This window comes from Amphibalanus amphitrite, unplaced genomic scaffold, assembly GCF_019059575.1.
Source record: "Amphibalanus amphitrite isolate SeventyFive unplaced genomic scaffold, NRLGWU_Aamphi_draft 000029F_arrow, whole genome shotgun sequence".
Lineage (NCBI taxonomy): Eukaryota > Metazoa > Arthropoda > Thecostraca > Balanomorpha > Balanidae > Amphibalanus > Amphibalanus amphitrite.
In genome coordinates, this window is record NW_024881525.1 from 1098688 (window position 1) to 1111904 (window position 13217).

The following is a 13217-nucleotide window of genomic DNA, read 5'->3' on the forward strand; positions in this document are numbered from 1 at the left end:
CGGAGTTCCCAAATATGGGAACGGGCGTTCCCATTTATGAGAACGGAAGGCAATTTTTCGGCCGTTCGCCCACTAAAACTCAAAAGTGCATCACGTCTCAAAAAAGTGCACGCTGATTTAAGTATCTACTAAATCTCCATAAAGTTATCTTTAATCTGACCGTGGAACAAGGAAATTGACCGTGGAATGATATTTTTAATGATTTTTTAAAAATGACAGAATGGTGGAAATATGGGTTATACGACATTTAACATGCAATTTTAAGGAAAATGAAGCATTTTTTACATTTTGAGGTCAAGTATAATAATTTTCGCCTGGTTATGAAGTTTCATTCTAGCGACACCAGATGCTGACATATGCAAGCGAACACGCGGACAGTCCCGAGGTAATATTGTTGACTTTTGGTGTCGGGGCGATCGACCGCGTGAAACGTCAGTGATTTTACCGAACTACTGTTGTAAACTCAGTTTCAGTGGTTTAAAATCATTCAGCTGTATTTTATCAGCCCTGAAAGACATATTTTATTTGGATGCTAGCTGTTTAGCGTTGTTTTATAAGCAGCGTCATGAGCGTGGTTTTTGTCTTCGGCGTTTCTAAGCATGATCGTTTGGGGGGAATTTCTCTGATATAGGTCGCTCTGTGTGGCTTATTTATAATTTTTATGCTGATTTCGATCATTCCTCGTGCCCATCCTACCAGGCCTTTTGCCACTTACACTCATTAAGAAAGGAAAAAACTAGATTTTCATTGGGACTAGGTGTTTTGAGGGTGTAACATATTAAGCGTTCCCATTTTTGGATACTTCTTGTGCTCGTCAACTCTCGGTGATTAGCAGACAGGTGCTTGACATGTCTCCACCCTCGGCACGGACGGTGGATATAGGTATGGAAGACCTTGTTGAACATCGCTGAGCGTTGTGGATTACGTAATCCTGCAGAGGGGGGCGTGCCCGCTGCGAGATCGACGGGAATAAAAGCGCAGAAGACCGGGTGAAACATGCAACGGTCTTGCCGGAAAGGTCATCTGATGATTGTTGCGTTAACAATAATTTGCGGCGTTGGACGTGATGCTTGTTAATGAAAAGAGCCCTTGAAAGGCGTCGGTGAAATCGTTCCCAATTTTGGGTACGCCGTTCCCATAATAAGGAACGCTTGCAGCGCCAGTGTACGAGAGCGTTCCCAAATTTGGGCTCGCGGCCCGGGTGATGGACTGCTTTAGAAATAGGGGAACGATTTGAAACTACGATGGGCCTTACAATATCAAACTCTTTCCCAACAATATTGAGACAACTATCAGGCGGTTCACGATCGTTTTATATTTTTTGGACGTCATTTAACGGTTCTTTTTCTTGTTTTAAATAATGCCTACATGGCGTTCCCATATTTGGGTTTATCGTTCCCAATTATGGGAACGAAAATGCGTTCCCGAAAATGGGTACGCTTGACCATAGTTCCGCCTACTGATCTATGCTCCATGTACGTATATTTTTTCATTACAAGGCCGTGTACTGGCCGTGTATATGCTTCAGTTTTGTTTTGTAACTTACGCGCCGTCCTTGTAGCAGCACAAGATGTTGCTACCAAATTAAGCTACTAGATTCTTCCTGCTAGAAACCAATGTTATTGATAGTCCCTTTCATTTCTATTTCACGGCATTTATTTCATCATGCAAGCAATTTGAAGTCCTTTCAATTTTGGCCTAATTTGTAAAGAAGAACATTGAATTTTTTTTTGAAAACTTTTTTAAAAAGTTTTCAGTGGTAAATTTAGCACTTCTTTCAATTTAGTAGGATTGTGGCTTCGTACTGACCTCTTTATCGATTTATAGGGCTGTCGTCGCCTCGGTCCGGGAGGGGAAATTTCTGCAGCAATGCGGCGCCGAGTCACGGTCCCGCCGGGTCTCCCCGCTAGTTGCGGATGAAGCCGGAACAAAACGTGAGTTTATTGTAATTTGTTGGAGGAGTTGACACTTAAGGTCTCTCTCTTTCTCTCTTTCTCTCTCTCTCCCTCTCTCCCTCTCTCCCTCTCTCCCTCTCTCCCTCTCTCCCTCTCTCTCTCTCTCTCTCTCTCTCTCTCTCTCTCTCTCTCTCTCTCTCTCTCTCTCTCTCTCTCTCTCTCTCTCTCTCTCTCTCTCTCTCTCTCTATCTATCTCTCTCTCTCTCTCTCTCTCTCTCTCTCTCTCTCTCTCTCTCTCTCTCTCTCTCTCTCTCTCTCTCTCTCTCTCTCTCTCTCTCTCTCTCTCTCTCTCTCTCTCTCTCTCTCTCTCTCTCTCTCTCTCTCCCCCTCCCCCCCAGCTCGTGGTGCAAAAAGCCCGACAGCGACACATATCTATTGTGCACGACGTAATCTGGGCATAACATAAGTTAACTTACTCATTTCCGTGCACACAAAGCTCAAAAGTTAATTTAAAGGGACCCTCCCACCTTAACATTAGATTTGAGTTGAGATAGCCAAAATGGGGTCCCTGGCTCACAATTACCGGTTTCGGCACTCACAACATCGAGAAATGCCTTAAATCGGAAATATTGAATTTCAAAATTGCAGCATTTTGATTCAGAGGGGCTAATGCTTAGGAATACCCCTCTGAATGTGTGACGTCAGCGCAGATATCTAACGATTTTTAAATGTTTGACTAAAACGCTTTGTAGCACGCGGTGGTATATGGTATTTGCGCGCAGCATCTGCCGCAAACGCCGCACTTCTTAAATAAAGTCGCTAGAAACAGCGGAGATCCCAAAAAAGTAAACAAAAGTAAAAGTATAATATCTTGAAAACCGGTGAATATTTTTGGATGAAATTTGGTAGATATTCGTTTTCGCTCTTTCTGAACTGAGCGACATCACTTTCATGCCAATTCATAACTTTTTTGAAGGTGGCAGGGTCCCTTTAACGTATTTACAGTAGCGATGGAACACCTCCCATTCTTTCCATGCGACGCCCATAGGGCTAATGTAAAAACCTCAAAATCAAGGGGGCACGGTGCCCCGGTGCCCCCCCCCCCCCCTCCGCCGTCTATGGAATACATAATGCAAAGTTAAGCGCTTTTAGAAAAAAAGAAGAAGTTATCTACTAGCGTTGTAGCCCCTACCTAAGTAGGTATCCGTTTCCCGCAATTTGAGCCGACCGGTTACGAGAGCCCGTTTCGAGCGGCGGCGGTGCTCCCTATTTCAGTATGAGTTCTGAAGGGCACCTATAACCTGTCGTTGTCTGTAGAAGGTAAACGTTACATGTATTGTGAGACGTCACGCCTGAGGCTTCTGTCCAATTTTGCGCCACCAGTCCAGAGGACTAGGAGAGAATTGATTGACCGTTTAATATCAACGGCCAATTAGAAGGCATCACGAGACATTTACATGCCAAAGGCTTGTTCCCGATTTTCTCTACTACAAGAATAGTCTAGGCAAAATCAATACGGCGATTCGTAGCGGATTTCTTCCTGAATCCTCTCTTATAATCTGCAAAAAAGGAGGGGTAGCTTTCGCCTTTCGGGTCCGGGTCATAGACAGTCGATGCTAAAAAGCGTGCGTTTTCAAACGATCGCTTATAGGTAAGCAATAAGCATTACACTTCCTCGACGTTTGCTGTTTAATAAATGCGTAAATGACACTGGCATTGTTTTGGATATGTAGGTACCAATTTTGGAGGATTCCCTAACTCAAAAACTACCAAAAAGGCATTGGAATATGTCAAATATCAATCGTTAGGCACCTGGCACTTTTGAAAAAGTATCAATCACCATTCACCACGTCGGACTCTACTTTGAGCCTAAGCTTCCAAGAAGGTGCCGATGCCGATGCGTTCTGTTGTTGATGTGCTCTGGTCTGAGGTCGGATGGGGTCTGGCCTCTGGCGGCAGGGCCAGCCGGCGGACCGGGTCGCCGGCGGGCAGGCCCGGGTGGTGCTGGTGCGTCACCTGGCCGCCGTCACCGTGCTGCTGCCGCTGCTGGCGCTCACCCTCTGCTACGCCCTGTCGCTCTACATGCACTTCGACCTGGCCAACCGGACGCACTGTCTGGTCTTCAACTTCTTCCCCTCCATCTCGTCTGCTGCCGGCAAGTTCTCGCCGCAAAAGTTCATCTGGCGCGCGCTGCTGGCGCTGCATCTGGCGCCGCGCGTGCTGCTCGGTTACCTGACGCACGCGCACCTGGCGCGCGTGCTGCGCCAGTCGCCGCGCTGCCGCCGCCTGACGGCCACCTGCCTGCTGCTGTACGCCCTCGAGCAGGCCGGCCTCTCTGGGGTGTCGTTTGTCGGCTCGTTGGAACACTACACACTGCACAAGGTGTCGTTCATCGTGTTCGTGGCCGCCTCCGAGGCGTACATGGTGCTGGTGACGGCGCTGTTGTCGCGGTGCCGCGCCGCGCCACCCCCGCCGCACGAGCAGACCTCGCTGCGCTGGAAGCAGCGCCTCCTCACCCTGAACGTGTTCAGCCTGGTAGTGGCCATGTACCTGTTTGTGCGGCACAACACCTACTGCGAGCCGGGCGTGTACTCGCTGTTCGCCATCTTCGAGACGTGCATGGTGCTCTCCAACATGGCCTTCCACTTCACTTCCTACTGGGACTTCCACGACCTGCAGCTGTGCATCGCCAGGGTGGCGCAGGACTAGAGGACTCTGGAGGAGGGCAGCATGTTCGCCGGACACCGTCCTGCACCTATCCGGCACCTTCTTACCTCAGCTGGGCTGCATGATGCTAGTTAGTAAATGCACCCAGTGCTGTGATATCGAGCTCTAGTCATCAGTTACGACTCTTCCGGCATGCAATAAGCTGTTGAAAAATCGTTGATGACCTCATTGAAACGTTCCAGTAGATGTTTGTGGATGCATTTGCAAAAGCTTCATTGTAGTTCTTCAATGTTATTTATGCTGCTTTGCCTTTTTATTGGTTCTTGAGTAGGTATGCACTGTTGGACATTGGTGGCATTTGTATGAAATAGGGTACCTACCTATACCTGATATAAGTGAAATCGCCGCGTGATTTAAATATTATCGTTGTACTTATTTATTTTCCTTTTGCCTGTTCTTGCCTTGACAAGTACCTACCAATTGTATTCATACGAAGTGAACCGTGCATATTATTCACTCAAGTTCACATCCCTAGGCATACGTAAATACGCCTAATAATCCAACAGCAAAAGGCTTCGTAACGAAAACAACAAAAGTGATTTAGTTATCCGCTTTCTCTTGTTCAAAAAGGGCGATTTATAAAAAAGTATGCCATTATCTTTTAATGTTCCTGGTTCCTGCAGTATACTACTACATACGTTTCACCCAACCGCACCAGTTAGCTCTGCATGAATATGTCAAAAGGTATAAATGCCTGCTGTGCTGCTTGTCATCGAGATATGGTTCCTGTATGCATAGTCGTTTTTCTTGTAGTCGGTAGCCAGTCCGTATACCTTGCATATCCGAGGCCTGCTGAGTGCTAATTGCTTATGCTTTTTTGTTTGACCATTTTTGCAGTGTTGAATTAGGGGAGACAGATGGCTCATCCTGAGGTCATTTAAATAGTCTGCGAGTTGCTGTTACTTACATTTACCCAGGGTGTAACCTATATCCTACAGTGAAAATGTGGATGATAATTCACTATTTGTTGTATCGCCTGTGCTGTGTGATGATACTCGCTGTTTAGTTCATCGACATCTGTGTAGGTACCTACTTGTTTCGTATCGTTATCATCTTCTTGTCTCTGTCTTTCGCTCTTTTCTCTTGTTTCTGTCAATCGCTGGCTTGCTCGGACCGGCCAAAGGTAATACTTTCAACATACTTTCCATAGTCCTTCAGCATGATTTTCTCTCTGTGTGCCGATTTGTTTTTTTCTGTCATATTCTGTACAATGTACATACATAGTCACTGAACAGCCATTTAGAACGACACCGTATATGCCGTCATCATTTGCGAATGATTTTCATGCCGTAGAAAATATTGCCTTATTGCTATATAGTCAGTTACCTACCTACTGAGCTATCAGAGGGTCAGATTCAGATCTCTCAGGCCCTCCGAATGCTCTTTGGCCGTTGGTTCGTATGGTAAATTGAGAACATGTTCAATTTTCTAATATTCTTTATGGCAAACGTTATTTAGGTATAAGCTACGACATGAAAGGGGCTTTCATGATCTCTCTAGAGATCCTTTGGCTGGGTTAACCGTTATGCATAGGTATGCACTATGCAGTAGGCGTAGGTCCTATGGTGAGTTGAAAGGGTCCCTTTTTCTAAACCAGACAAAAAATACCCTTCAGTCGGCTGAGTTAAATGGCATTGCTTTCATTTCTTTCTTTTAAGTGGCATTGGCGTTTTTCTTTCTTTTTGCATGAATGCACGTTACCTCAACCTGGACTTATCACTCCCTCCTTTCCGTTATAAAACTTTGATTGAGCACGTTTGCTGTAGTAGTCAATTTGTCTTGCGCCCGCGCCTTTCCCACCCAGCCCTGGTCACATCTTACCACCCCGCGAGGCCCGCACAGCACCCCTCCCTTTCCCCTACTACCGGGTAAGGACCGGTCAGCTAACTGGATCACTGCGGCGCTTCCACGGCTTCCGAGCGGGTCAGCCAGCGGCGGGTCAATGCCGTTCCGCCGCCACCCACCGAGCTGTGACGTCACCAGTCAGTGACGTCACCGTGCAACCGGCTGTGCTAACTGACGTCATATTTACCTATCTGCTGGACCATTAGTCAAAGGGGGAGATATCCTAGACCGACTGGGTTGCCTATTACTTGAATGAAAAGAGATTTAGGTATCGCTTTATGCAACTTCCTGTTGATGTACTTTTTTACCTATGTTGTCCGCTCCACGATCAGAATCGGCTGTCAAACTTTAAAAATTTTAACCCTCGCCGGACCTATTGGTTTTCTACATACGCGCCGGCCGAGGGGGGGGGGGCGGGTACGACCCCCCCTCGCCGTTTCGCCCCTGGTGGAGCTAGCGCGTCGCGGAAAAAAACGAGCGTGTGCGCCGTTACGAGACGCAGAGATTGGTACCCGATTTTAAGGTCCTAGGTCAACCGGTGACCTCTGAGGTCAGGTCAAGTGCCCCAGGGTACGGTTCAGTTTTTGGTGAATAACTTCGCAAAAAACGGCCGCAGAGCCGCGATTTTGGCAGCATCGTGTTCGCCTTGATCAGGCGCGTCGAATGATATACTTTTTGTCCGGGTCAGGTCAACTTGGAGTGTTGACCTCGTCAAGGTCAGGTCAGCACCCCCAGGTCACGAAGTTGGTCGAAAGATGTCATGTCGCATATCATTCGATTCGGCAGGTCTTCCTGAGTCCATTGGTGGCTTTCCCGACTCGCTAGCTCAATTTGATCGGGAGTTATTGACGAAAAACTAATATGACCTTGATGACGTCATAAATGACGTCACGGAAGGTCAACATTGCAAAAGTGAAGCATCTAACCTTGCAAGGAGTGCATCAAACCACGATTTTGTGTGCTTGAGATAGTTGGAGATCGTTCCCGGCGCCAGAATAGCAGTTTGAATTTTTCCCCATTGACTTACAATGGTGAGGTCACGAAAATGACCTGACCTCATATGACCTCTAGGAAAAATCCGAGATATACAAGTTGTGAGACTCATAATGGATACTAGATCCTGCAAGTTTCATTTCCCTGTGACATCTCCTCTGGCAGTGAGGGCGTTGCGAAGTTGCGACATCTGAAGACCGTGCAGAGGTTCACTTATGACGTCATAGGTCAGTGACCTGACCTGACCCAAAAATGCGGTTGGTGTCAAAACATGCGGCTTGGATCAAAGGTCAGGTATGCCAAGTTTCAGCTCTCTATCGCCAGCCTGTTCGGAGCTATCACGAAAAAACCCTATGGGGGAGGACGGCACCCGTCCCCCCCCCCCCTCGGCCGGCGAGGGTTAAGGGTTACCGCAAGTCAAAGAAATCCCAAGCGGTTGCAATATTTCAACTATTTTGACTTTCATCCTTTCAACCTGAAAGATGCTTATAATTCCCTATAGTAGCTATACAGTCCCGGTGTTCCGATGTCCCCTTGTCCCATGACGTGGTCCCCCGGTACCGTTCATTAGACTCCGCCGTAACAAGTTTGATGTAAAACCTCCTCATTCGTTCTGGTCGAGACGAGCATCTTTTTCCGATCAAATTACCAGTTTCCCTTTCTAACCCGCTCTGTCCGGTGTGTTATAGGTCACCAGTCGAGTTCACCTAGAACCGTTCTACGAAGGTCAGACCAGCCACGTTGGAACGATGCTGCAGACAGACCCGCAGCATTTTCACCCAGCGGAGCCGGTAGAGCTGCGGCATTTGACGCCCGGAAAACCGGTACCTCTCCTAACGGTGCACACACACACCGTTCCACTGGCACCTGGCTCCGGTGGGAAGCAGTGACGCATGTCAGCCCCCGGGGACGTCTGAGTGCCTCCAGCCGGCGCGGCCGTGAGACACGCCGCCGCATCCGCCGGCCGCCCCCGCCCAGAGCCGGAGTGACACGTGGCGATCTCTGGCGACGCCGGACTATGAGCCGTAGGTGTGTGTGGACTGCGTGTGTGTTTGGGGATGGGAAGAGGTGGCACCCATGTGTGCGTGGGTCCCAGTGGGCTCGTAATCTACTTACGGCTTGTCACAAGTGGTTCAAAACAAATAGTATGGTTAACAACAATCCCCCTCAATGTAGAATGGCAATATGTTCTGCAATCTTGTTTATTCTGCCTTACAGGGGTCTTTCAAGCAATTACGTGACATTTTTCTGGCATGCTGACCCGAGTAACGAGTTAGGTAGGTGTGGCCGATCGGCCATGCACTGACTGATGTTAGCCAGATGACCAGAATCAGCCGTCATTTCAGATGTCTGGCGAGCCAGCCAAACTTGCCACGCCCGGGGAGCGCCGAGAGAAAGTGCCGGGCCCCATTCCACCTGCACAGGTCACGTGAGGTCACGTGAGGTCACCCACGTGTCATGTGCCTTCTATCCGCGATCTAGAAGTGCCACGTCAATGGAAAGTCGGCTGAAAACTGCTGACCCGGGCCGCTGTCAGCTGACCACGTGGGGCCAGCGCCGACCGTCACGGAGACAGGCCAAACAGTGACGTGACGCGCTCTGTGACAGGTCGCGTCACGCCGAGCACCACGTCACGCACGTAGCTTGTGTGACGGCTCAGCTCAAGCTGCGACTGGCGGCTGTGCGGCGATTGATTGAATTTGATTTGTTTAAATATTTCCTTCCTCATACACTGGTCACTGTTGCAGTGATGTTATCATCAACGAAAGTTTGTTTTCGCTTCTTGATATATAGCAGTTGCTACTTTATTTTAATGACGATAGATTGGAACACGTTAAGCTGTTGGTTGCACGGTAATTGTTATTTTATTATTATGGAACACGTTAAGTTGTTGGTTGCACGGTAATTGTAATTTTATTATTAATGCTGTTGTTGAATTATTCGTGATAACTAAATCAAACGATTGAACATCAAAAGTGTTCGAATGTTTCGTGAAATAATGCTTCGAAAAGTTCGTGATGTAGTAGCAATGTAACCATAAATATAAGAATGCATGCAAAACTACATTGAATCTGTTGTTTCCTTGTTGTTGTTGCTGTTTTTATTAACTAATAGGAATGGTGGATCACTTCAAGTTCAAATGAAAATAGTGCATGAGACGAACAGAAACAATAACTATTATAGCAATGCAAACATTACGATGGCCATTTGAAGTGGAGCAAGCTAGGCTATACCCAACATGGTTTCCACATGCACTTTTCAGTTTTCACTAAAACGCAAAAAAAAAACTAAATCGTCATCGATCTTAAAAAAAAATAGGCTGGAGATGGAAGGTGATATATTTATTCAAGAGACTTTCGACAATGTTATAGTACGCTTAAAATAGTCGCACTATGACCTATTGCTAGTCAGATTGAGCGAAATATACTATACTCATGGATGAGATAACACTATCTCATTATCTCATCCATGCTATACCTATATTAGCCCGCGCCCCGCTGGGCTTTTCAGCCATACGTGCCCTGCTGGGGGGGGGGGGGGAGGGGGCAGATTCTGCCCCCTGTCTAACTTCCGAACCGATGGTCGTAGAAAGACAGGGAAAACGGCCATCGAAAGCTCTCAACAAGGCGGATCTAAAGAGCCATTTTTTGCTTAAGTAGGTTAGAGGTCAGGTCAAGGTCAGGTCAAGGGTACAAAATGCAAGTTTCTACAGTATCGGCCTTGCACCGTAGTTGCCGAAGAATGGACTGAGACTGATTGCCCAAAACGTGTTCTTAGGCTACCAAGAAGGCTACCAAGACAATATTCGTTGCATACAATGTCATGCAAAGGTCAAGGTCAAGGTCAGGTCAGATCACCAAAAACGAAATATAGAAAAGGGCATGTGCGACACATGTTTTATGGGTCATTTTATTCATAGAATTCAATAGACACACTCAATAAGCGATATGTACCACATCTGGATGCATTTCAGGTCAAGGTCAGGTCAAGGTCAGGTCAAGTGAGGTCAAATTTTGAAGTTGGTTGTTAAGGCCTAAAAAGGTGTTTATCTGATGCAGTTTTTCACGGTGAATCGAATGGTGCTACTTTGTTTCCTACGAGGTCTAGAACTTCCAAAAATTCATTTTTTTTCAAAAAATTTGTGTGTCGTACTCGTGACGTCATAACATTTTGAATAACTCCCACATTTTTCAACCGGTTCGTCTAAAAATTGGTATGTAGGTGCACATAGACCACTTCTCTGACATATATTCCGGTTTTTCTATACACTCAAAATTTTTGATTTTATAATTATTTTCCAAAAAAGTCAGTTTTTTGATGAAAAAAGTGTCAAAATCCAAGATTTTCAAAAAACGTGATAGCTATTTGATAGACAAAGTAAAATCATGCTTAACCTTTTTTATTGCGTCTTGATTCCTTTAAAAATGAATATGTTAGCGACGTTTGAAATTTTTCCGTTTTTTAGGCGAAAATGGCGGACATGACGTCACTTAAAGGAAAAGGGCCACCTTCGTGAAATATGAAGATATCGTTGTTTTTCATTTTGACATTATTGTTTTTCATTTTCTTTTTAAAACTGGTGCCAGAAGTGCACAATTCGCGAAAAAGTATTTAAAACTATTTAACATATTGGTACTATGTTGATACTCTCTACGGCACCTACTGTATGATGGCATAGCGATGACGTCACACTCAAGCCAATCAGCGTTCAGAAGACAGACTCGTCGGATTATGTCAGATAAGCTGATTGGTTAAAGGTAGTGTGCCAGCTTTCTTGGACCGTATGGAGTTAATGGCCCAGATAAGGAGAACCGGATTTTTAGAACTTATCCATACCTTCAAAACTCATGGAAACGTCTTAAATTCTTCAAATTTTGAGTACCCCAGTGCGAAATTCGCCCCGACGGGTTGTCGGTCGTACCCCAACCACATTTCACACCACTATGAACAATAAATGCACACACTGAAATCGCTATTACCGATATGCTCATCCAATCAAGTTTCGATAAACCCGTTCATCATCATCTCCTGCGGTTTCGAACACGCCTGTTAGGTGGCTTCTGATGCTCGTCGAGGTCGGAATTTCCAAATACGCGTGGTGCGTCGGGCCGCGCGCTCTGACTTCGGCCAAGAAAAATGCGTCAGCTGATCATTGTCATTTCTGCCACTTGCGTGTGGTGAAATGGGGTCATAACTTATAAGACGGCTTTTTCATATCAATTATTTTACATAAAATCATATTTCAAACCATAAATAATGTTCGACAGCCAAATAAAAGAAACAATACCAATACGGGCTTACAGTTTAAGGCTCGACATTGTGTTGTCTACGATTAGACAGCTGATAACTCATTCCCGTACGTCATATGGTCGTAACACTATAATGACCTTTGCTTATTGTCACAAGTGCGCCGCATTCGCGATTGTTGCCCGACGCCTGTTTGCAGGTGAGCCCACTACAGTTGTTATACATATCTAAAAACCGAAAAACTTTTAGGCGAAAAAGGCACTATTCCAGGCCCATTTTTGATTTTTTTTTGCGATATTAGGTAAAAACAGAAGCTTCTTATCCTAGGAAAAATAAAATGGGAAATCTTTCAAAGGTGGCACACTACCTTTAAAGCTGAGCTGGTTGGAGCTGATTGGTAAAAAACCAAAGCCTCGCCGCGGGTGGCTGTATTGTCGGATAAGAACGCATTCCTGGGATAAGGACGCATTCCTGGCGTATTTTCTTTTAAAATTGCCGATAACTACGAATGGAGGCCGAAATCGGCCGTAAGGAGGTAGACAGATAGGTTTTCGGACACGGGCTACAAGATGGCTATCTCAGTTTCAATCCCCATGTTAAAGGTGGCCCTTTTCCTTTAAACGTCATTTCCTCAAAAAATTTCCAACAGATTTCGCTCAAGTTTTCAGGAAACGTCTTAAATTGATGTATAATAAGGTACTGAAAGTTGACGTCGCTGGCGTAACGCGTTTGGAAGTAATTGACGAAAAACGGGAGGGGCGGATTCTGCCCCCCCCCCCAGCGGGGCGCGGGTTAACTCGCGCATTACTTTTTTTTCCTTTTTTATTTTCCATAACGCGAGTGACTGAGGGGGGGCTCTCCAGAGCCCCCCCCCTCCTATCTCCGAAACTACTAGGCCGATCGACAAAATTCATACGGCGTCTGATAGCCCCGGAAAAACTGTCGAACGGATCCTATTTTCATTGACCTCGAGGTCACCGATGACGTCACAGGTCAGGTCAAAGTAGAAATTATCGGCATTTTTTGCTTGTTTACAATTTAGGCTCTGACCGCCGACTGACAAGTCCGATCAGGCTCATTTTTGGTTTACGAGCTTCTTGGTATATGACTTAGATACCCTGAGGGTACCGAACTTTTACTTCGAATTTTTCAGGTCAAGGTTAGGTCATCCTAGGTCACGAAAATTGTATATCATGTATCGGTCAAGTGACGCATGTTTTATGGCTCATTTTACACGTAGATTTCAAAAATAATGTCGTCAGGGTCATTTGAGGTCATTTTCAGCTGAATTTACCGGGGGTCAGGTCAATTTCAGGTCAGAAAAGGTCAAATTTTGAAAATGAAATCTTTCAACAAAAAAGGTGTCTATCAGATGCAGTTTGAGCTCAGAAACACGATGATGTCATTTATATTGCTGTATGATGTCAAAAATGCACTGAAAAATGGTTTTGAAAAATATATAATTGTAAATTTTTGACAATAATGTAAATATGAAATAACTTGGCTATT

At 45.8% G+C, this 13217-nt stretch overlaps 1 protein-coding gene across 3 annotated transcripts; it reads left to right on the plus strand.

Moving 5' to 3' along the window:
- Positions 1 to 1825: 1825 nt before the first annotated feature.
- LOC122365771 (post-GPI attachment to proteins factor 2-like) lies at positions 1826 to 9531 on the plus strand. 3 transcript variants are annotated; one of them, XM_043337297.1, is made up of 4 exons: positions 1826 to 1934; positions 3855 to 5745; positions 8150 to 8489; positions 8807 to 9531. In XM_043337297.1, exons 1-2 carry the CDS (start codon positions 1917 to 1919, stop codon positions 4602 to 4604), a joined length of 768 nt encoding a protein of 255 aa, XP_043193232.1. In that variant the 5' UTR covers positions 1826 to 1916; the 3' UTR covers positions 4605 to 5745; positions 8150 to 8489; positions 8807 to 9531. The 3 variants fall into 3 exon arrangements, with proteins under 3 accessions (XP_043193232.1, XP_043193249.1, XP_043193240.1); XM_043337314.1 differs by having other exon boundaries at positions 1832 to 1934; positions 8150 to 8485; XM_043337305.1 differs by having other exon boundaries at positions 1832 to 1934; positions 3855 to 4692.
- Positions 9532 to 13217: the final 3686 nt, after the last annotated feature.